A 26,055-nucleotide genomic window follows, 5' to 3' on the forward strand; every position below is an offset into this window, starting at 1 on the left:
CGGGTGATATATATTATTCGTGTCATTAGGACGGTATTACTTGAGTAAATTATTCGTAAAAGCTATATAGTCACATTACTAGTATACGATTCATAGAAGAACTACTTCTACAAAATCGTATATAAACAAAAATTAACGCTTATTTTAATTAGAATAAATGGTATAAAAACGTCTAGCAAAAGTTTTAGTTTTATTTCAGCATAGTTAATAGTAATATCAAAGGAATGAGCCAGCTTATACGGGCACGTGTCCGCCAGTAGCGCGTTCGAGTCCCGGCCGCGGCTATTTGCAGTAAATAGGTCAAGCGATCCCAACTTAGATGCAAGAACGAATACAAAAAGAGTAAAGCGTGGAAGCTGGTGTTACCGTGCGGGTGAACTATGGTTTAACTAGACGGACACGCACATTGATGCGAGATTATACCTAAATAAGCGACAATATTCTTGCATAGTAAGATGTTTATGTCGTTTTGTGGTCTGAGGTACATATATACTGTATTGCATAAGTTTTTATTATTCCACAGAAGTCGAATACAACTTAAGCAACGCTTAGATTAGAAATGTTCTTGATTATACTTGTCGGTGAATATCAATCGCATATGCGCAGAGGATGGGCCGGCTTGCATACGTATGACAATTGCTGATTTACTGGAAGGTATACCTACTTATTTGTTGGAAAAATTTCTCCTTCACCAAAGGCTGTATGTAACTTATATGTGGAGTTCAACCGATCAAGGTTTCATTGCCGTAAAAGAATAGTGGGTGACATTGGTCGGCGAGTATATACATAATTTAAATAACATTATTGTACATTTATTATGTACATTACGGAAGTGTCTCCTTGTCGACTTGTTAGCCTTATACGAGCAACGCGTTTATATTATTATTATATGTGTTTTTAACACACCACTATGATAATAAAGCATTTTTAATGCGGGCATTGTTTTTATGTTATAAATTTTATGTCAAACTACTATTATTATTACTATATTATTAACGTTTATTGTAGCATATATTGGGGACATAAAACATATAAATTTGTTCAATCAAATTCAAAATGTACTGACCAAAATTCCCTTTCGATCGAAGTGTTTGATTAAGCATATTTTAATGTTAAGATTATTATACTAATTCATCTTTGAAGCTAGGTTAAGTACCCGAAACAGAGCAAGAATAACCGCTAGAGATCGCACACATTTCGCTCACGGTAATGTTTAACTAATCCGGGGTTAGCGGTCCAGTGGCGCCGGGCCCGCAGTGCATCGGCCGCGTTGCGTAACACCGCTATTTATACCCACCCTCTGACTAACATCTCTACGGAACTGCGGGTGAAAGTTTGCATATTTTCGTTTCCTCGTTCCAGACAGATGATTGAAACCTTTGTTCAGCGATGAATTCCTTTTGATGCTTCAATTCGTTTCGTATATTTGAAGCGGACAAGCAGCTGCTTAATTTTTTACTCGTAAATTGTAACAGCTTTTTATTTAAGCGATTAAAAGTTCTAATTCTGCTGGAATTGCGTACTTTTAAGTATTCAAGTGTTTATGGGATCGAGATCGCCAATCTGGATTTATTGAATAAGTAAACAGCTTATAATTAGTAATACTCAAGCTATAAAATAATGTAATAGATGAATTCAGACATAAGAGTCACGACGTGAAGTATTTATTTAATAATATTGAACTCGTATCGCGATAAGAACAACAATTCTTTTCCGAGACGTCGTAAAGGGGTATATTGAGTCCCTCCGCTTCATCCAACAAGGAAGTGTGCCTACGCATTGTTCAAAACAATTGTTTTCCCATTTTCATGCGCGTTCCCGCTCGCGGCCGTCGCTCCCAGCTCCCGCTGATGACCGCCGGCGACCGTGCGTCGACCTTAGCCGCTGCCATCCAACTGCGCGTTATCGCATGTTTTCACGACATCGCGATACCGAATTTAATTTTTTTTGAACACCTATGTGTATATTTCGACGAATATAAAGTACAGCAATGTAAGCAGGAGCGTAAACTATGCTTTAAATAAAGCAGATGCACGCCAACCTTTAAATATTTATACGAGGAACTTGTCGATATATACTTCAATTTGAACGCTTGATACTTTTATCGTTTCACAATATTTACATCGTTTGGATAGATTTTTGATGCATTAGATGATGCTATTTATATATCTACGATTTGCAGACGACGGCCGTCGAGTACGACGCCCCCTGGCGGCGGTCCAATCACCTACGTTTTGGGGGTAAAAACCAATATGTCTCTGAGCATCGCTATTTATGAAATATTTCGTACGTTTTTAAGAATGCTGTAAATCTAAATATATATTACAGGTGGCTGAAAATATATTATGGTTATTTATGTGAGTTATCTGAAGCCGAAAAAAACTTTTTAAGAACCTGCATATATTTTGTAAGTACACTGGACCTCGTTGAGTGCATAAACTCAATGAGGTCCAGTGTTGCCATACTATGTCAATGAAAATTCGTATTTCTAACAATTTAAAGATCAATAAAAAAATTAAATTAAATAAAACAAAAAATACGATTACATTATTTATAAAAACAATAACATTTACTAAATATTTGTTTATTAAATTAATTATCACTAAACAATATTTATGATGAGTTACATCTGTCAAATAGCAGATCTAAATAAAGACACCTTTATCTTCACTTTTCAGTATGCGTGGCTCAATGGCTCAAATTTCGCACAACTTAGTTGCTCTTGACAAAACACTATTATTTTATAAAATAAATACATAAACAAATAAATACAAAATTTTACTTCATATACACGATATACATAGACAAAGTTTTAAATGTAAATGTCTAAATGTAATAATAAGTGGACGATTACATTATACAGACGAATAATCCGATTATCGTTAAAATTATAAAGTTTATTCCAAAAATTAAGATATTTGTTAATTTGTTTTATCACAATTTTCAAGTTTGTTTTTTTTTTTTTTTAAGTAATTCATGTATTTTTGAATAATATGTTAAATTATTTTCTACGTAAAAGAATATTTTCCTTTAACGACAATATGGAACCAATAAAGAATATTTACAAAGATTTCAAATATAAAACATTTTTATATTCAGTTATGTTCATATCAATTTACACTATTAAGGGTTCTCATAAATATTCAACTTCAAAATATGGTATAAATTCACAATAAAACTTGTACTTACTCGTAATACGGAAATAATTAATATTTTTAATATTATACATTCACATCAAATTAAAAATAAATTAATTATTTCTCATGTTTATTTCAATCATAACATGTTTACAGGCGCTAATTTATTACATGCAAAAAATACAGATAAAATAGAGTATAACTGTTTGTATACTTGTGCCTTGAAGATTTCAAAAAATATGTTAGTAGTGACTTCGTTTACGTTTGTTTTTGAATGTACATATATTTTTTTGTACGCAACTAGTTTCCAATACACATATATAAAAATAATGATTTACTTCGTAATTCATTGTTATGAATATTAATCTTGGTAAAAATCTATTAAAAACGAATTTAATAATATTACCTTTAATCAATAGTTAAGTATAATCTTTATTAACGATAATAATCAATCAAAATCGCCATACAAGTACATATATTTTAAACAGCAGACCTAAAATGGCACAGATAAAAAAGGACTCGGAGCATAAGCTACCGACAATAGACGCAAAGACTTAAACATTCACGACTAGTAGTAATAATTATTAGAACATATAATGTACTACATAAAATACTGTCTCATAATTACAATTAGTGGATTTTCCATATACATTTTCAGTCACGACTTTAGTCACCGATTTCAATAAATATATATTTCTGCAACCAAGAACCCGTCCTAGATCAGCCTCTCGACCCAGCAGTGAACCATTTCTAGGCTCTCAATGAACTCAATTTATTTCAAGTTATCGTTCAATGATATTAACAAGAACAACGTGTTCACCCCTGACCATTATCTGGGGCAGATGTCTCGTACACTCCCACACGCCACCACCGAGAGGTGTCTCAGTGATCACTGGAACTGGTGATATCGCAGCAGCTGAGCCTTTCGGTACCGGTGTGCCTGATGAATTATGATGAAACGGGGAAATTATAATTAATGTGTGATTAGCTAATAGTTATTTCACTGTCCTGATTATAATTAAAATAAAATGAAATTATTTTTTTATTAAAAACATTAAGTTTTTATAAATTCATTACGTATCGCTTCTTACCCAAAGACGCTGGTATTTTCCTCTTGGAGGGAGCCTTCCTCTTCCACACCTCCAGCACATCCTTCATCGCCAAGTTCCACTGCTTGTCAAATGCTACGAGGGTCGCGTGTAGCACACCGCGTATACCATTCGCATTACGAGTGATTACCTGCAATATTAGTGATACAATACAGTGACCATCACCCACCATTTTTGTGACGTCAGATACTGGTATAAATAACAAACTAGATGAGAAACGCATGCTGTCGAATTTTGAACAATTTTTTGTCTTATAATCTCAAAGGTGCGTGGGCCGCCTAGCGATGTTAAAGTACCGTGTTCGATCCCTCAAAACAAAAAACAAACACCAGATAGTCATCAGTTAATCCAAACGGGTATCCAAATACTTAGAAACGTAATTTAGACATTACTTTTCAACTTTACTTAAAAACGTTTTATCGCGGGTGCTCAGTTAAACACTTATGTATTATGTCTCTTTCTCGTTGATTTGACATTCGAAAAAAAAACACTATAGCTAGTCGGGGCGAATATGAATTAACAATATTTATAGCCGAAGTCACAGACGCTTACATGTAAAATATAAACATAATCTTGATTAATTAATTTATTATTGTTCCGTATCGTTGCATCTTCAAGTGCTCTCCATGACGTGACAAATCTCGATGACACTGGTTTAAACTCAACATAAACCCGGACAAGCGCCACTTTCATGTGCTCAATTCGTGTTTATAATTGTGGATTTTTGGCCCAGCAATGGGATACTATGATGAAGTTCCATATATTTTCACAAAGAATAATATAGCTATTACAATTGTAGACGCAGGAATAACGCGGTCGTTCGGTTGGCTGCACATTACTGTACGGTATATTTAATATCCCGACATTACCCTCTGCACCGAGGTGCCACTCTACCTCGTACCCCTTACCATAATACATTCTTAACGAAGAATAAATTATATTTTTTGTTACAGGATTCGCGCGGACAGTGGAACCTGCCAAATGTGTTCAAATGAAAAACTGCCTTCCATCTTTTACAAGTATATTAGATTTATAAGTAAGTATAGACTTAATCTAATTTTAAATAATTTATTTAAATATTGATGCGTGATATGAAACTAATATTATCGATATTATTATATTAGTTAAACAAATAAACTTGTATATTTTGACGAGTTTTCCAAAGCATTTTTCATTCACATAAGACTATCCCATATATCACAAAATTATCTGTTTTATTGAAAACATGAAAATATATAAATTTAAAGCAAGAACGCCAAACAGCAAGACTTTGTATTTTTGTATTCCAGAATTCATGAGCCAGTAATTATTATATATAATTCCAGGCATACGGCATATCTTAGACCACGTGGTTTATACTCCAACAGTATCTATGTGTGACTTACCATCAAATGACTCATTTTCGACTTAAAATAAAAAACTATACGACTGTAATTTTTAATGAAATTTAATATACGTGTTGCTAATTAAGTCATGTTAATTATTACATAATTTAAGCACTACTTATTGTTACAATGCCATGGATATTAATATACACATTAAAAAATTAACGAATTATCATGAAACGTACGACAAATCGTTCATTCAAATGCCTCAAGGCTATGGGAGATAACATTGTTTATTACATCATTTGTGTTTGATTTTGAATAATGTAGTTATTGTTGATTAACGAATATTTATTGCTCTGCCGATAAATAACCGAGCCGTTACATCGGATTATGTGAGTGAAGAAATAGAGATTGTACACGTCTTTAATATAATATATTTTGCGCAGAACTGGACTTTATCTATTGCGTAGATAGGAGCCAAGGAGCCCCGCATCGACTAGAGGTAGAGTTAGGCAGATCAATTTAATTGTTATTCGTTATTATGTATATTAATGCGCCGTGATATATTTTAGGACGTTAGAGAAACTCATATGTTGGTAAGCCTCTAGACGAGCGTTGCCCTAGAGCCCCGACATGGTTAATCCGGCCCTGCTCCTACGCAGTTAGTCTCTTGCAAAGGGGCGCTATCTGCGAAATCGGTTAAGAAGACGTCATACATCATAGAATACGGTACGAGACATTGTGACAATATATGTACATTGAAATAAAGCACATAGTCGTAGTAGTAATTAAACTTGTGCAAATACAATAATGTTAAAATATTATTGTAACGAACCGAACCGAACAGACCGACGGACTAATTCCAAACTAGTTTATAACCACAATACGGAACGAAATTAAACTGTTTGTTTTATCTTTATTTTGTTTTAAGTAACGTTTTACATATAGCCTTCGAAGCGGATTTCATTAAGCGCCATTAAGTGCCCAAAGCCGCTTGATTACAAACAAACACCTGGGTAACTTCCACCGTTAAAGAAACATTCCTAATTTAAATGATGATACGAGGAATACATTCTATAAACAAATAATTTCGAGTTACACCGTTTCGTAACGGTTGTTCTAGATTAGATTTTTTTTCGAAAAATGAAAATATTTTCGATTAAAATCGATTTATTCTTAAATGTATATCATTCATTAGTTATATATTTAATCCGCAAGATCAACGGCACAATTTATTCAGCCGAGACATACAAGAGTACAAACAATCCCGTATCGCTAAAATTTTCGAGACAGAGCTAAATTTAAAGAAAAAAAAAACCAGCGCTAGTCGACCAAGGACATTACCCGCTTATACAAACTGACCTATAATTCAATCAATCCAACACATACATAAACACACACACACACACCCGCATGTTTATCACGATGTGACCTCGAGCGCCGACTCAATTCGTAAGTACTCACCCAAGGTTCGACCAAAAACAACTCATATATATATATAGCTCTGATATTTTTCCACTGGGCGAGATAATTTAAGCAAATACAAACACCGTTATAGTTGAGGAAGATCAGTAAACTAGCGACGAAGGTCCTTTAGGGCTATTTAATATGTATAACCACTATAAGGTAACGGGAAGACCACAAAAGAAATGGATAGATATGTGAGGGATGTAATGTGCAAGAAGGGTAACTTAGGATAATTAGAATAGAGCTGAATAAAAGAGAAAACTGCGCCTACCCTCAGTTATCATTAATGGGGGGGGGGCGGAATGCACAGCTTAAAAGCTTGTACATGGATTTGTAGCAGCGCTTAGTACTACTTTTTTTTTAATTTGTCAGAATAAAGCGTTAACATTTCATATCAATCTCCTCGCCAAGAAAACTTAAAAGGAATACCGATAAAGAAGACATTCGTAATTCCTCACACTCAGCTAACTATAACAATGCCGTCATAATACAAACTACTGTTTTAATTACAGTACCGACCGTGTTACAATAAACATCGATAATTAGATAACGAGTGTAGCATTCAAGGTGATACCAGGTGACCTTCCCAAATCGTTAATTAAATGAAAAAAAAAAACATCAAAACAAGGACCAAAAAAGGGCACCCGTATAAAATCGCACCGTGTGGTGTCGTGATAAAAATGGATCAACGTTTTCCGGGTTGAAAGTTGTTCTGAACAAGGTCGGAGGCGAGGGCACTCCACTCGTCATAATACGACACGTCGCATCGAACGGTAGAACTAGCGTTCTGAGCTGATTGACGAACAATATTCATTTTTGGGCTCAGTTTGCAAATATGTGGGTAAAAATTAAAAATTAAATTAATAGCTGGTTAATGGATTTTGATAATTTAGTACAATAATTGAATACATAAAGCAAGTATATATTTAAAATAATAACATTTGTATAGTTTTTTAACACTTACGTTCATATATGTTCGTTTCTACTTTAGTTCAATTAAACCGTTTATAAGTTAAGACTTTTTAATTGAAAATATAAGTTATTAATCTTAGCAAATTACATCACATCTACCTGAGGTCTCAATAAACTGTAACATTTATAAATATAATAAATCGTATTTTTTTTATTTTATTCAAAAAATATGTTTACCAGGTCTTGATGAGGAACAAAAAGCTTTGGAATACAAATTCCGGAGAATACTTAAATGAAGTTTTAAATACAAATCGATACGGAATGACTTGCAACAAATTAACACACACAAATGCAACATTTTACTCAAGATTTAAACAATTTCCCCTCCAACTGCCCACACATCACACAAATGTCGCGTTCGACCTTAAGAAGACCGCGGTGGGCGGGACGTCCCTTCACCTGCACGCCGCAATTGCGCTTGTCCCGGCGTTGATTGTAAAATTGCATCTCAATGCTCTTCCTACAGCTGTTCCCACACCAATGTCCCGGCCTCGGGATAGAGGTGACGCAATAAATTAGTTGCAATAATATAAGCAAACATACACTTGCTGTATCAAGGGAATTTTATTAATATTACCGAACCGGATTTTGAATTGAGCGGCAATTGAAATTTCTTGAGACTTCTACGGAGAGTTATAAAACAGTTACGCTTATAACTCTCCGTAGAAGAATTTCCTCCTCGATTTGGAGATTACCGACACATGCAGATTCCTCACGATGCATCACCGCCAAACACGAAATGTATTACAAACACAATTTAAGCACATAATAATCAGTGGGGTTGAACCCGCAACCATCGGTTAAGGTGTGCGTACCACTGGACCACTTCGGCACTGTGATCGCGTTACTGATATTTCATTTAGATTAATAATACTTGTAATGTAAGACCCGAGCAGGTAAGCTATTACGCGGTTGTTATTATACATTCTTACAGAGAAAGCAGCGACACCAAATGATACTAATGAGGCTCGGCTCCTCTGGCGAACTAATTTCGCGTGATTATAATAATAATATGAAATCTCACTGTCCTAATGCTTGCAAACAAACTGTTATACAGATATATTTAAAACGTATTACTTGTATTAGTGGGAAATTAATAAACACACATCTGGTCGTAGTGCTTGGTATAAGTGCGTCTGGGTTGGTACCACCCACTAATCACAAATTCTATTGCTGAACAGCGATACTGAATATTGTTGTGTTCCGGTTTGAGCGGTGAGTGAGCCAGTGTAACTACAGGCACATGGGACATAACATCATACTTCTCAAGGTTGGCGGCGCATTGACGATGTAAGGGATGATTATTTTTATTATAGTGCTAAGGTCTATGGCCGATGGTGATATAGGTATTTTTTATTTTATTTTATTTTAGGGAAACAAACAATGAGATGACACTTATGGCAAAATGGTGTACAATATTATACACATCAGCTAAGTTTCCATTGATATAAATTCCACAATTATTAAAATTAAACAAAGACTAACATACATAAAATCATACAGGTAACATTATACAATTAATGAGATACATAACCGTATACTAACGGAAAGCTTACACAATTATGAATAAAGTTAAATTAAAAAAGAAACAAAATTAAATATTTAACCAAAATATAATGCATCAATGGATACATTGGTGAATTAATTAAAGTATAAATAAAAATACTTTGCTCTAAAATCGTAGCCATGACTTTAAAAACATCAATGTCCAGAAAAAATCTCATCGGTTGTTAAATGAATATTTACCGTGATCAAGTAATAACCGATGTCGCCACTAGGAAGTGTTATTTGTTTTTGTTGCCTACAAACAGAGGACACTCGCTATCGTCAGGTCAGTGCTGATTGAGTTTGATATCAACACTCGAGATAAATTAAATTTAAAAATGTATAACTAACATTTACAACGTTGCACTATTAATGTACGGGAATTGTTTATGGCTTTGAATTAACCTCGATTCTGAATGCTATGCTCGTGGTTTAGTGGCTAGGCTGCGGACCTCGAGATCCTGAATTCAAATGCCAGCTCAAGCCAATGAAACGTATTGAGTGCTAGGAAAATTACTAGTGTTACACTCTAGCACGTAAATTGTAAATCAGTAGGTTCTGTGCGTGACGTTTTTCCAGTCGTGTTTTAGGTACTACATAATATACTCGTATATGTATATACATTCAATAGAACGTGATACTTTTACCGATTTCGTTAATTTAAACGACTTTTATGAATTGCGTAACGTTATAATAATAGTTGAGTAATATTTTTAGTGGCCGCAACTGGATCGCGCCCAGCGCCCTTCGCCTTGGCTCTTATAACCAAATATTCAGCTAGGGCTACCATTACATTTTGCGTTTAAATTTATTTATTTTCCTTATTAAAATCTTAATTTTGGTGTAGTTGTTTAATTAGATTAGGTACTTTAGGTGGGTTACGAATTGTGTGCCACCTGGGTGCCAATTCTAAATAATTATGAATATTTTATATTAGTGGTTCTTGTTTGAAAGGTTAGTAAGCCAGTATAAATGACAGGCAAAAGGGATATAGCATCTCAGATCCTATCTGGTAGAGCATTGACGATGTTAGAAACGTTCACTCTTCAGTGGGAAATTTAACCATTTAACATAAGATTACGTAACAAATCTACTGGTAGCTTATATAAATCAAATTTAAAAAAAAAACATTCCACGCGATAGAATTATCTTCGGCTAAATTTAATTTTGTAGATTTATCAGCCATTACTCGAAGTGAGAACTAATTGTATATCACGGTCGCAAAAACATACTATACAATGTATTCGACAACCTTATATAAGTCGACTACTATTCCGCCGTAGTCTATTTTTACACAGGACTAGAGACACGAGTGTTCTCGGAGAAGATGAAATTAATCAGACCTTCCTCGAGGAGAGCGAGTCACGTGACAAATGTACAATGAACAGTTAACGATAGTGCTCGTGTTATTTCGACATCTGAAGAAGGATCGTCCACTGGAGATGTATTCAGCGAGTCGCTTTCAAATTATTAATTTAGATAATCATATGAAACTAAAGCATTTCATTAATCAATTGTTTTTTCCCGCATTCTTATTGGATCACTTTTTATTTCCTATAAATATTCATGCATCCCTTATGCCTTTATTCTTAGCCGGAACCCAAAGAAACAGACACATTTATTTTCGCTCTAACTGACCAATAAACGCTTTCTAAGACATGCCCAAGTCGTTTAAATGATAGCAACTAAATAAGTATTACTATAATCCAAAATTTAAAACATATTTTAACATCCATAAAGTTTTTCAGATCAGAAATTTACTTCTGAAATATTTATACGTATATTTTAAAAAATAGCATAACATAAACAATAGACTACCAATTAAATCAACATATGACCTCCAATTAAAACTTTGTTTATTTCCTTAATTTAAAATTTTATCAAATGAAAAGGAACTCTAAGTTAATTAAAAATTGGGTATTTATTACTTTGGACAATAGCTTTAAATTGTTACTTATCATTTGTAATCGTTAGGATAGATCTCGCCAACATTAATGTGAGGAAAAAGAGTTAGTTTCATAATATTGAAGTAAGGTTATCCGGCTATCCATGAACGGTTGACAAGGTAAAGGAATCACTATAAATACAATATGGAAAATTTCGTGAAGGTTCCAAATAACAACGCGAATAAAATAATGATTTGATTGCTACATTATATTATAATCAGTTTCATAATATACCGGAAATCAATAGAAAAACAGTATTTTTATTTATGTAATTCTTCTGTAGAAGATGATATTAATAAGACCTCCCTCGAGGAGAGGGAGTCACGTGACAAATGTAAAGTTAAGTCCTCGACATCTGTAGATGTCAGTGAATTTCTAAACGGCTGGCACGGTTTTGACTCTCTGGATGATTAAGGTTGGCCCCGATAGATAGATCTGTGATTGCTTTTATTAACAAACAAAAATTTACTCATTTCGTCATAGAGAGTACATTATAGATCCGATTACAAATACTGAAACGAAAGACATTGGTTCGGTAAACTCATAACTGTCTTCAACTAAGACGCAAACGAGTTGTCAGAAAGTACTCTTAATGGTAGTTTTACCGTAATCAGTTGATCCACACGTCACGTGGTCACGTTCCCACGAGCACAAGTGCCAAGAGAAAGTGTACAAAATATGCAAGTCGCGCTGCGCAGGCGCACGAGCCATTTGAGACTACAATTACCATTTTTTTTTTTAAATAAAACAACATAAGGAATGTTTAATTACGATTAATCTTTAACGATAATATCTTCGTGACGCGTTTAAGGTCAAAAGTTGATGATATTTATCCCGCAAACAATTTGCATCTGTCCATTAAAATGTCAATTCCTATAGGGAGTGGTTTACTTGTGTTATTTCGCCGTATAAGTTAAAGATAGAAAGAGTTAGAACACCTCATTGACCAGCAAAAACTCGACCTTGAGTGGGCCCAAATCTATAAATATTCACGTACCAAAAGCTTTGACCATTGACCGCCTTAGAAAGTAAACAACTATGAATACAGTGCGTACGACCTTCAAGGCCTTCTTTTTCAGAGTAACAAGCGAAAACACACCTTACTTATCGCACATGAAGTTTGAAAATATACAAAGAGAAGGACGGTGACTCAAAAAAATTAAGAGTCGAGACCTTGAAAACTAGATCTTACCTCGACGCTTATAAGGTACATAATGACTAACTTGGTCCGGTCTCGCCAGGCATCGTATCTAAGTCAGGCAGTCCCCCCACGTCGTGTCGCAGTGAAAGTGAACGGTGACGTGAAGTACGCGGAAGCGTAACGTAGTAGCTAAGGTGAAGGCTCGATATTCGCTTTTAGTTACTTGACGATAATTATGCGTAATTGCCTATTTACCTTATTCGTTCGCTAATTGACTGCAATTTTAAATAGTTGCAAGAACATTATTAGTACGTTAAAATGTAAATACCCGCTGAGATTGGAGTGTTGATGCTTTTATTTAATTGTTTCTCAAAGCGAGAAATTTGAATATGAAAAATTACGTACGCATGATTCAGAACCCTAAAGGTCAATGTTAAAAATGAAACAAAGGAATCCGCGAGGTCACACCGCTGGGTGACGCCGGCTATTTCGGCTTAAGTCACAAGTGCGTCGGGTACTCTTGCGCAAGTCGTGTTCCAGATCCGATACTCTCGGTTTCGGCAAGCCAATGTCACGGACACTTGCATCTGTTTTGTTTTTGTCGCGTTTTAGCATCGGTTTGAAATATTCAACAATTAACTTATTTATAAAGCTATAACTCAGACAATTATAAATTATAAATTAAAGTTTACACAAAGCGATATTTGATATCTCAATAGAATAATTTAGAATAGATTTCCATTATTTAACACTCGTCATTGACTCTTATAACTTGCATTTAGCAAACAACTCATAGGCCGTGACTTCCGCACTTTTTGCTCGACCAGTTGACCCTCGAAATCCAATCAATTTGGTGCATTCAAGTAATTATATTTATGAATATGTTTTCAGACGACATTGAAGGCTACGTGATTCCTATTAGCAATTGTGCGCTTATTTGATCGTTATTACAAGCTCTATATGATAAAATATATGAAGACTAAATGGGGCAACTTGGGGTGAACTTAATCGTGATTCAGAATTTTCGGTGAGTAAGTTTTAGAACGTAGAAACATTGGATTTGGATTTATACCACGATTGTTTAATTTATTGAAAGAGTTTCTTTTACACTATTAACAATAGTGTTCTCTATTATAAAAAAAGTCTTGCATTGTGCACCAAAAACCAATGAGGAAGGAAGGCGCAAGCGGAAATTTCAGCGATGCATAAAGATCAAAAGACGAAAAAACAAGCCGGAATCGTTCATCGGCCTTCAACTGATACCATACAAGGCCAAGCCCTTTATTGATCAATAAAAAACTTTGATAAGAACGTCCAAAACTCAAATCAAGGTCTCGGTCCTAAGTCAGTGGGTAAAGGTCAATGCTGTGTTATTACTTTTATGAAGTTAGCAGCGCCTTTGGAATTTTTTCCGTAAGCGTACGGTGACATTGGGCACAATTTTGACGGTCACAATAAAAACTACGAAGTTAACAATGAGCTTTAGATTTCTTAGAAGATACAAAAATAATAATTATTTTTGATGTGAAAGGACAAGACCATATTGGAGGTCATCTTGAGTTATTGTGTCATAAACGAAGAGGAAAAACTAAAATATTTTATTGTTCCTTTGACCGGAAATGAAAACAGATCATGGTTTTAATTCAGCATTATTTAGAAATTGTAAATCATAATATTCGTATTCAAATAATATTTTTGGTTTACGTAGGCGGACGAGCATATGGGCCACCTGATGGTAAGTGGTCACCACCGTACGTAGACATTGGCGCTGTAAGAAATATTAACCATTTCTTACATCGCCAATGCGCCACCAACCTTGGGAGCTAAGATGTTAGGTCCCTTTTGCCCGTAGTTACACTGGCTCACTCACCCTTCAAACCGGAACATAACAATACTAAGTACTGTTATTTGGCGGTAGAATATCTGATCTGATGATACCTATTCAGACGGGCTTGCACAAAGCCTTACCACCAAGTAAACCTATATGGCATTACTCGTAACAAATGCATATACTAACTTACTGAATAACATGTATTGATTGGTCATCATTTTGTTAAATATATGCTAATTTACTAAAATACAGCGAATTCGAGAAAATTTTGTTATATATTTCCTTTAATTAGATTATGTATTATTGACAAATATTGCTTACGTAGCGTAGCAACAGACGTTCTCCTTTTATATACAGCAATAGACATTGTATGTAAAAAATATATTTACCCATTTTATTTATCTAAGAAGTTATAAAATAACGAGCTTCGACAAGCAAAAGGCGGTATCGATCAATATCATGAAAAGCGTTTATGCTGAAACAATTTCCTTCAATAAATATCTTCGTTTATATTCGTCTCATTTGTTTTAATAATTTTACTTGCATTTTATGATCGAAAGAAACTTGACGATGGTCATAATTAGCAAAAGATTCCTATATATAATCTATATTCAAGGTATTATGTAAAGCATTATGTAGAACTGATTACTAGTCCAAATAATATCTTTACCGGTTCGGAAAATAATTTGATACTTTGATCTGATTGAAAAAACACATGTAATACTTTATCCCCCTTTTTATATCCACAAATGAGAAAGAGTATATCAATATTACGGAATATTATACAAGATTTTTGCAACAATTGAAAATTCTACTATAACTCATCGACAACGCAATATCATTGAAAACTTAATCGATCAAATGGTAAGCAAAAATACTAGAAAGTGACCAATTTTTTACAACAATTCTTTATTTCATAACATTTCACAACAATCTTTACCGATATAAGCAAGTTTTAAATTAATATCAGCTAGTTATTTGAAATTACAGAAATTTAGACTGGCAATGAAATTTCCATATGTGTAGTCTCCACTGCCCTTATTCGTAAAATTCTTACTCTTACTAATTCGATGGAATCCTGACTTGTTAAAACCCGCCAAATATAAGATCTGATGTTATGTCCCTTGTTCTTAGAAATAAACTGACTCATTCTTCAAACAGGAAGACTACAAAACAAAGTATTGCTCTATACGGTTTTTGATTAACCCTAATAACCCTCTAAATTTCTTGATATAAATAGCATTGTACTTTATTTGAACAAGATTGACATCATATTTATTTAATTAAATATTACGGATAAGGTATCATGTTGTCAAACATTTTATTTTTGTATTTTAATAGTAAACCAATAATTATTACTAAAAATATTTAAGTTCTCCTGAATTTTTCTTCGACCTGACACAATAATTTTACTTTTGCTAGTATAATAAAATCTGTCATAATTCTTTGTAATATTTTATTAAAAATAAACGTTAGGTTTAAAATTAATCAACACCTACAATTTAAAATTAATCAACGTATTCTGGCACAACAAAGACTATGTATATAGGTATTACAGTACATTGGTAAGAAATATTTATCAAAACCCTAGTGTCGTTTCCCGTAGACAAAAGGAATTAAACGTTTCATTGGTTACGAATTATCTCAATCAATACACGTGAGGTTTGGAATCGAAGACGAATCTCTCAAATTTGTCTTTCGGCTCTTCGTATTATAATATATCTCGAATAATTTTCCATATACGAATAGATTTATCATTCCATATTTCAAACAGATTGCAATCCTTATCTCTCATCATGCCATCATCATAAACTGCAATTGAAATTGCTTCAAAGTAGTTTCAGCGCATGCGTAGGACGATGCGCATGCGCGCTTAATAAATGTCCGAGCAATGTGCAAGCTCGTTTATCTGTCGCCCTTTAGAATGTACTCTTATTTGATTCTAGTTATTTTCGTAACAATAGATACATAAATGAGCTTATGCATATATTGCAACCTCATTACCTACTTTTTTAATTGAAAATAATAATTTTTAATAATAAGGGACAAATTAATCAAACTGTCTGTGAGACATTTAATAATTATAATACGGTATAATTGTGTCATATGCGTCCATCGTCAGTGGCATGCGGGCGAAGACTGAATCGCGTGCGGCGCTCGACCGTCGACAGGCGGAAGCGTGCGCGCGCGCACCCGCACAAGGCTACGCTCATGACCTCGCGTCGTCTTTGTCTAGCGCTATCTAGCGTTTGTTTACCCGCGAGGCCGAATGCATCATACCTTCGACGGAGTACTTGAGTGCTAAATGATTATTGAGACCATAAAATTATCGAGTTTCTTTTTCAAGAAGCCTTGTAGATAATTGACGCGATAACTACAGATGCTGAGGTGCGATATCGCTTCGTATTTAACTTCAAGTCGTCGAGACAATGAAAAAACTTTTTAAAATTTTCACTGTAAGCTTTGTTCTCAAGTTTTAGTTTCATTTAAATGGAATTACCTTTACAAGGCGACGATGGAGCGATAAAGTCGAGGTTAGATATTTCGTTTGATAGCTCATTGTGTGAAGTGGAATATCGAATTCATTATAGACATTCTGGTAGTCCGTTCAATGGCGTAGTTTTCCTTGAATCAAATCTCCAGAAGCCAGAAGAATAATTACTACTTCATTAGTATTATATGTTTACACTCCGTATGTGCCAATAATATAATTTCTGTTAACAGGTAATGGTGTGGAAATACTGACCTTGGCGAATGTATGATTACTCAGCTTCAGTATACGGTAAGTGAATACTGTTTTCTATAAAAATATTATTGATATTTATAATACACTAGTTATATTAAATACCATTGAAACGAAAAAACGATCCACATATGTACATCTGAATATTTATAATACGATGTGAAAAAATGTTGCGATAGACTTAAACGCTGAAACTGGAGCAAGTGCAAAACACCTGCGATAAAAAGAAGCAAAACGCCAAAAACTGGTCCAAACACATTCTCATTAGTGTCGGAAACGTTTGTATGTACTGATGGAATAAGGGTGACGAAGTTTTCGTGACGAAAACACAGTGGCGAGTCGGCTGTAGCCTCACTTCGAATGTTGCCGACCTTGCGTGGCTATACATTTCGGGGTGAGCCGCCTCACACCTTCGACGTTCTCGTAAAATCGTGGGTAAAAAAAACCAGACAAAGTAACTACGCGTTACATTTGCCTGCGTCGCTATCGACTTAAGCAACAAACAATTATTTGGTAAATTATTTAAATATACTAAAATTCAGGTACTTAATAATAATATAACACAAAGAAAAACAAGAAAAACTTTAGCAAAGAAATGACCACGAGGCAAAAAGCTTAAGGTCATATTATTTAATCGCCAACCGTAAAAATTTTGCGCAGCATTTTAAAAAAAATATCCTTTCTATAATGTGTTTACTCATATATACGACCTTGTACGTGTATTAAGACTAAGATTATCCGGAAATAAAGAAATAAACACACGAACAAAACACAGATACCAATACACAACAATTCAGCAGATAGTATATCTTATAATAACAATATCTTATCTCGTGGACGTGAAACAGATTCCTATTAAACTAGACAAGTTCCATTGCTATCGGCCGTATTTAATTATCTATTGAAATATTCGATACGTCAAGGCGAACACCAAAAACAACTAATGACTGATAAATGGATTAAATATATGAGGAAGTATACTGCGCACGATTCGTCCTAGCCGGCCCTTGTATGCTCCACACAGTGAAACTGACACTCGTAGCGACAGACACGCACACAGAGATATATGGCAATGAGATAACTGACATCACAGCAAGGTCTCACCACTCGATACCATCAGCATGTAAATTTATTAAAAAGGTAAATTCTCTAAAAATCGATTTTATGCAACGCAATAATTTATTCGTGGAAATTTATTACGAGTAGGTAGATGTACAAATTGTAAATTTACAACAACCGCCTCGTGTGTCCAATATTTAATTAGAAAAGAAAAATTAATCTAAGAATATGTTTTCTTTTTTTCAAAAAATAATTATTGAATCTTTTTCTACATCCTCTGATATACGGGCTTAAATTCCTGAAAAAGGTCCTTATAAGTAATAAAATTGTACAGGTATCAAGAGATAATTTGAGCGAATGTTTTTGTCTTTTTTTGCCGACCGTACACACGTGAAACACGCATGCGCGTAACACGCAGTATGACAACGTCTCGCCCGCGGGCCGCGACTGGCGATGGCGGCGGCCTTCGCAGCCGGAGCGCCGCTGAATATTTTTAATATACTAACAGACACGACTGCGCGTACGCATTATTTTTGATTATTGTAAATACTTTAGCATAAAGCAATTTAAACACTTATGTTATTTTATTGACCTTTAAAATTGATAAAAATAACTGCAAAGCGTATAATGAATTCACATTTAATTTGATTCATTTAATGTTCCAATATAATTATGTATTTTTTCACTTTGTGGTAGTGCTTTGTGCAGGCACGTCTGGGTAGGCACTACCACTTAACAGACATTTTTTCTGCCATTGAACAGCAATACTTAGTATTCTTGTGTTCCGGTGTTTAGTATTCAAGTGCCTATATTTGCTCACTCGTAGACTGAGTGAGCAAATATATGCACTTGACATGTTCCCAAAGTTGGTGGCGCATTGGCGTAAGGAATGGTTAATATTTATTTCAGCGCAAATATCTTTGAATAGTGGTGACTATTTAGCATTTGGAGCCCATTTGCACGTACGCCATAAAATCAAATTTTTGCATATAAGTTGCGATTCCCGTTTTCTGATTAACCTAAATGAAAATGACACGGAGAACAGCAGCAGAAACAGGATCAAAAATGAGCGACCGGCATACCTGATTTTAGCATTTTTTACCGAAACATTAATAGATTTTATTAAAGTCAGATTAGAAATCGAAATAATTTTGTAAAGAATCATTCACCACGGCCTAAGGGCCGGAATCCGGAATAAATCGCCCTAATCCGAAAATATTGGACACATGATAACATAAATCGTAATACCGTAGACGTTTTAAGCTGGACTTACGACCCGCAGACTGTAGTGGAAATCATCAACCGCTTTTGTCTGCGCGTGAAAATTTATAAACGCCATTATAAGTTATTTGCAAGTGTCGGAAAGTTCTAGAAGTTAAGAAATCATCTAGTATTTTTTCTGTTTTTTATTCGTGTTCCGGCGCGACATTATTACCCCCAAATCATTCTCCTCGTGAGAACCCTTTTGTCCAAACTGGGTTATGTTCGGAGTAATAGATGAATCGGTCGGCATTATTAAAACTTTTGTTCCTTCTTTACTTTTTAAATTTGACTTGGCAGTTAGATGAACTGCGCGGTGGTTTCGTCTGGGTACAACCGAGGGCTGAGAACACGCATGTCCTGGTGCAATATTTTCAGTTTATGACCGTAATGTCGGATTTACGATTTCTCCCGGGGAGAGAAATGAAGCATCTGTGGAAACAGGCTGTCTGAATTAGATACATTCATCGTGTTCCCTTTCTCTTTGTTTATCGGTAACAGCGGACTTTCATCGACTTTCGTACATTGCATTGTGGTTGTCGACGCTAAAACTGATACAAATAAACCAAAGTAACAACGTAATATCGTGAAAAACAGAAGTTATACACGAGTTTGGGAATCGAAATACCGAACATAGAAAGCGGTACATCGTGTATCTGAAGTTTTTGTTTTTAGACAATCTGATTACTATCTTGAATGGTTCTTGTCAAAATAGTTTGCGATTAAGTGTTTTTTTTAATAAATTGTAATCATTGTGGTAATCTTCAAAATTAAAATTCAAGGTAAAGATAGGTCGGCGTACATACTTAAACGTAAAGTAGAAAAATAATCATTTAAGGAAAAAAACAATGTCGAACGTACAATTCATTTTTAAGAAACAGTAAATAATTATAAATATTAAGAACAAAAATATCGTATTAGCGATACGAACGATCAAAACGAAAACAACACGTAAATAAAAAGGATCTTAAGAATATTTAACACATAATTGAAACATTCTTTGTGTAGCACACATTACAGACAAATTGCATGTTTGTACAGCGCCATTAATAGACGCTGCGCAAGCGAACTGGGTGACGTAGACGGCGCTGGCATCGGACAAGGCTCTTCCTAGACCTTTTTCAGTGAGTCACTAGGCATTTCTGTTTTACACACTTGGCAAACAGTGCCATAAAGTTGACCGCTCTCAAATGACATATACGACGAGATAACACCGTATTTACTACTCTCTGGCGCCTTTACCGTACAAATATCTGTTAACATGACTATACACACATTGGGAACTACTTAATCAGTTATTTGTATTATCTTGTTGATCTTATGGATTATATTTACAAGGTTTCCTTCTATACCTTCTGTGTATTCTCTCTTTTTTTTATCCTTATTATTTGTTTATATTTAAAGTATAGCCTGGTACTTAGAATCTTAGTTAAATATATTTTTTGAAGCTAATCGAAATATCAAAACGATCTTTTGAATCTTGCACTGGCTAACTTCAGATAACTTCTTTATCAGAAGATATATATATATATATATTGAATTAGCCCGTATGTCTTTCTAAAGTAAATTAAAAGACTGTTTTATAAAATTGACTCCACAACGTATACCAATGTTCGAAATGTCGATTTCTTCTGATAGTTATGACGAATCGTCTACGGCTATATAGACTATACATAGTTAATAGAACATCTATTTCGGCGCAGCATCCTCTGCCAGTGGGCGAGTTCCGGGTTGGACGCGAGCCAGATGCACTAATGATGCACAAACGCCCTTTGTAGTTACGATGATGGGAACATGTAAGCTTAGAAATTATAGTTTCGGAACTAGGAAATTACGATAAGTCCTCTCGTTTATGCTACTACTTAAAAGTAGTGTAGCAGTCTGTTAATGTCTCCCTGCTGGGCGAAGGCAGGCCTTTCTTTGACCAGATTTGTTTATCTCCAATGCGGTTGGTTACTTACGTGATAAATTTTCATCCAAAACTTACATGTTTCCTCACAGTGTCTTAATCGCCGAGAAGATGAATTAAAAACCTATTATAAGACTACAATGGAAGGTATCACGAAGCTTTTGGAAATATTTCAACCTTAAAATTATCAACGGCACAACAAGAGTCGGACTAGTAACAATTATTAGGGTCTCTCTCCAACAATTCCTGGAGTTTACATTACATTTCACTGCCCCAAAAAGTTCGTATAGCATTTGGTCCAGCGCCCGACCCTGATCACTCTCCTAGCGTTGGAGATTGCCATCCCATCGAGCCATGAGACTGAGACAATACATATACACTCTAAACCAGTTTCTCCAATAAATCTCCAAATCAATTATTGTATAGAAGCATAGAACAGATGCTGTGTCTTACCTTGATCCTCAATCGCTGGTCCACGCATTCTTTCAAGGCTCCGAGAGGTCCCATCATCGTTTCTATACGCGTCATGACATTCTTGATTTTTCTTCTGTTTCTCGTTGTTGGTACGAGACCTTAAAATAAAATTTAAATATTGAATAAAAGTAATCGATGTTAACCGCACGACGAGTAGATAAAGAAATTCACTCTTATATGAAAGCTATTGAGTGTTTTGGCGTTCGATTTAAGATATTATTATCCGTGACATACATGGCACGAATTGTAAAAGCTACTTATGTGTTATGTCCTGAATTCAATTAAATTTACATTATTATATATATTGTAGTTCCTTCAGAGCAGAATAAGGAGTGAGTGAGCGTAAAAGAATTGTCGTTAAGCATACATATTCATTTTAATAATATCGAACAAAAGCGTTCTTATAAAATAATCAAAGTTTAAATTAAATATTACACAGAGGATGTTTTCATAATAGATTAGGTAGTTCCTTGTAAGGAAATGGCGCTGACCTTTGCCACACAACACGATCGAAAGTTGTGAAGTCATCTATCGAGTAACTTTCAAAAGAAAAGTTGACTGCGAATAGTGAACCAATGAAAGAAAATCATTGCCTGAATTTTCATAAAGTAATAAAAACAAAGCAACTTACACTGACAATTATACTCAAAACTCAGAATAATTTATCAAGTAAAACCTTTCATAAAATTTTAGAAAACATTTCCGAAAAAAGATTATTTCTTTAAATTCTACACAGTAACTTCGTAAAACTAGACGATCTTCCTATATTATAGACATTTGAGTGACGTGACGTCTCAATTTAGTTTATCTACAATAATTTATAATAACAATAAAATCTGAATCACATAAAATCAAATCATAATAAAAATATTAGTCAAAGTAAATTAAGATATTTCTTCCGCATTTATAACAATTCCATGAAGCGACGCAACAACGCGTGTTGCTACTATTAATTAAAAGAAAGTAAAAATAATTAATCGCTAACGATTTTATAGCTGGCAACAACGCGAAATACTCTTTATGTGTTTCTACAGGTGTGTTTTTCAATACAACGAAAAACACGGAGCAACGACTTTTGAAAATACGTCAACCTCTTATAAGTACCATTACACAAATACATATACTATATGTTATATAAAGCATACGGTGTACTGTGAATCACTAAACCAATGTTATTAACACGTGGGAAGATTTTTTCGAACACACTTAATTTACATTAATTTAAAAGAAAGGGCTTTAACAACATTAGGGATTTTTTTCAAAACAAAACTACAATTTAAAGAAAATAAAACGTATATATTACAAAATATTAAAAATATAATAATGACGACTGAGAGCGTTCGTTGATTCGGTCAAAGATCTCACGTCAACGTTTCCAAATTTTACTAAATATTACTATTACAAAATATCGGTGTTGTCAATGCAAAATAATAACGTAACATAGTAATAAATCTATGCAACTCTCGAGTCGAGGTACCAGGGAGGCATAGCTCGCATGCGGTCGCCGATCGCGAATTACTTTCACTCGACTATCCCCGGGCGGTGACCGCGCGCGGGGTCGTCGTCCGCGAGCCGAGCGCGGGAAACGCCGCCATCATGCCATTCAGAAAAGCGCGCCATGTTTACACAGATGCGCACCGAAACGCGTTGCATCACTTCCGTTTGCGTTCCGTTTCGTACACATTACGCGTACGTAACACGTGCCGATTTACTCGTCTAATTGATAAATTTGTTATACCAATTTATCATTGCTTTATATTTTTCTTATTCATTCGTTAAAGTGGAGCTGAATTGATGGATTGATTCAATCAATCATAAAAACTTTTTAGCCATAACTTTTATATTTTTATCGATGCAAATGCTTTTTAGTATTGCCATTATTATAGTGTTTGAACTATTTTGTTAAATTTATATTTAATAAATCATTTAATCAAACGCAAAATTATCTCCAGTATATTCTTAACCTACTGTATCTAATTTATAGCCCGTCATTTAAAGTAACGTAATGAAGTAATACACGCAGATATATATAACTACGATAAGATGGAGCACGGCTCGGCGCACGCGCAGACGCTCACTCAGCACTGCGATAACACGCGACTATTGTAACTCAACTGAGTCACTCTAAATCAATACGCATATTATCATCCAATTTAATTTAAGATTATGTATTAGATTGGAATAATAATAATACTTTTATAAAATTTATTTGTTTCTAATACAATAGGAATCGAGATACGTCGAAATCAAATCGAATTCGAATTTTAATAGCTAATTTTAAAACCATAGATAAATTAGTATTTGACAGGCCACATTTAAATATTTTTTATCTGTATCAAAATATTTTTCCAAGGTATCGATTTATACAGTTTAACTATGCTATTTTCTTTCCATGTTTATTTATTTTTTCTTTCCCGTGAATATCCGGGGGTGTCAATGACCGATGCACCGGGGTGCAACGCAGATAGCATGCGTCCCACTCATGTGAAAAGCGGTTATGCAACATGCTCACGCGAAAGTCTTCGTACGTAGCCAACGGAGATCTTCGATGACATGATAGACACTTGGATATGATACATTATCGAGATCTCTCTTATATTTATGGAAGGCACACCCCGCGTCCCTCCCTTAACGATCGTTTCGATATTATTATGAATATTAGAAGGAAATATTTTCACAGTGTATCCCAACTTTAATTATAATTTTATGATGACTGACTCACTGACTATCTGCTTGTAACCCGCCCGCATTGTTCGATGGAAATTAAATTTTAATACGTTTTTTATGACCAATTAAAAAAGTTCTCTGTCCTGTTTCACATCAATTCCGTGCCAAACTAATTAACACCCATTCGTACAAGCATGATTGACAAACATCCTAACAGACGTTTGTATTTTAAACTTTTCCAATGTTTATTTACTAACAACATTAACTTGCATTAAAATATCACATAAATCTAACTCTTACAAGAGAAACTGCAGATAACGCCATATACACACACGACCACAGAAAGTTACAATAAAAGAGACTAGCATCTATAAACTATAAAAAAGGACGTGAGCTTTTCATAATTATTTTTATTGAATAGGATATATCTCAAGGTTCGAACGATATATATTTAAAAAAATGCCACACCTTCGTTCTGCGCATATATTGATACTGTTGAATAAACCAATTATATGTCGATAACATTGACAAGCCGTCGTTGAAAATTATCTGACGTACATTACGTGTAAAAAAAACATATTCACTCAATTAAAGAAATCTATAATGAAAATGTTCGTCGTGTCAGTAGCCACTGTATATACAGACCGTAAAAGCTTTCGTATAATGACTCAATGTAGAGTACATATAATTTGTACCGTAATCGCTATTGTGGTTTCGATTTCAATATCCGATGTAATCTTCTCGAAATCGATACAGAATATCGAATAACGCTATCTCGCGCGTACGCAACAGTAAGTCGTTTCAGCTAACTTCCTTATTTTAAAACGGTATGGATACGCTAATTAAACAATGATAAAATCTACAAACTCGTTCGAATTAGGTTCGTATTGCAAATAAGCATCTTACAAAGGAACTGGCCAGCTGTGCGTTTCGTTATTGCTCAAATAACTTTCGCGCACCATTTTCGTCAAACGAGCGGGAAAATTGTGTACGCCATCATGCGATTGCATGCTAGCCCTAAATAAAATCCGAAATAAACGCATCGCATTACAATTACACGTAAATTTCTAATAAAAACGCACACGAAAGCGGAAAAAAATGTACTTCATTTTTAATACATTGTACATATTTTAGTTTGCTATGATTTATTTATACATACATAAATAGGCAAAGACAAAACAATTTTATACTCTATGTGAAAACCAATTTACAATTTTTTAAATTGGTAACTGATTTTTAATGTTATCAATAAAAATTTGAAAACAGAACGTTATTTATTTTCCGATAACGACACGTGTAACGTTAAATGTCAACTTATATAAATTTATTCTAAACAAAAAAGTAATAAAAATGGACGGAACAAAAACAAGTGGATGAAAAAGAGGGAATGTTTTGTGCAATATAATTATAATAAGACAAGGCCGAGCTATGGGTCACGGGCCGTATGCAAATCACTGATGCCATTGT

General features: G+C 34.4%; 2 protein-coding genes across 3 annotated transcripts in view; one reads left to right on the forward strand and one right to left on the reverse strand.

The window, feature by feature from the left end:
- Positions 1-26,055, forward strand: part of LOC125075835 (ecdysone-induced protein 74EF) — a 150,649-nt gene that overhangs the window by 24,206 nt on the left and 100,388 nt on the right. For both annotated transcript variants that reach the window (XM_047687632.1, XM_047687642.1), the window contains exons 2-3: positions 5,200-5,282; positions 17,201-17,258. The gene's annotated coding sequence lies outside the window, so the exon portion shown is untranslated. The remainder of the gene's footprint in view (positions 1-5,199; positions 5,283-17,200; positions 17,259-26,055) is intronic.
- The window catches only part of LOC125075848 (U7 snRNA-associated Sm-like protein LSm11), a 28,007-nt gene continuing 5,084 nt past the window's right edge, over positions 3,133-26,055 (reverse strand). The window contains exons 2-4 of the mRNA XM_047687663.1: positions 21,901-22,019; positions 4,229-4,376; positions 3,133-4,077 (exon numbers count right to left, since the gene is read on the reverse strand). Of these exons, the coding sequence (XP_047543619.1) occupies positions 3,920-4,077; positions 4,229-4,376; positions 21,901-22,019 (425 nt within the window). The 3' untranslated portion in view covers positions 3,133-3,919. The remainder of the gene's footprint in view (positions 4,078-4,228; positions 4,377-21,900; positions 22,020-26,055) is intronic.

The sequence above is a fragment of the Vanessa atalanta genome, chromosome 2 (assembly GCF_905147765.1).
Source record: "Vanessa atalanta chromosome 2, ilVanAtal1.2, whole genome shotgun sequence".
Lineage (NCBI taxonomy): Eukaryota > Metazoa > Arthropoda > Insecta > Lepidoptera > Nymphalidae > Vanessa > Vanessa atalanta.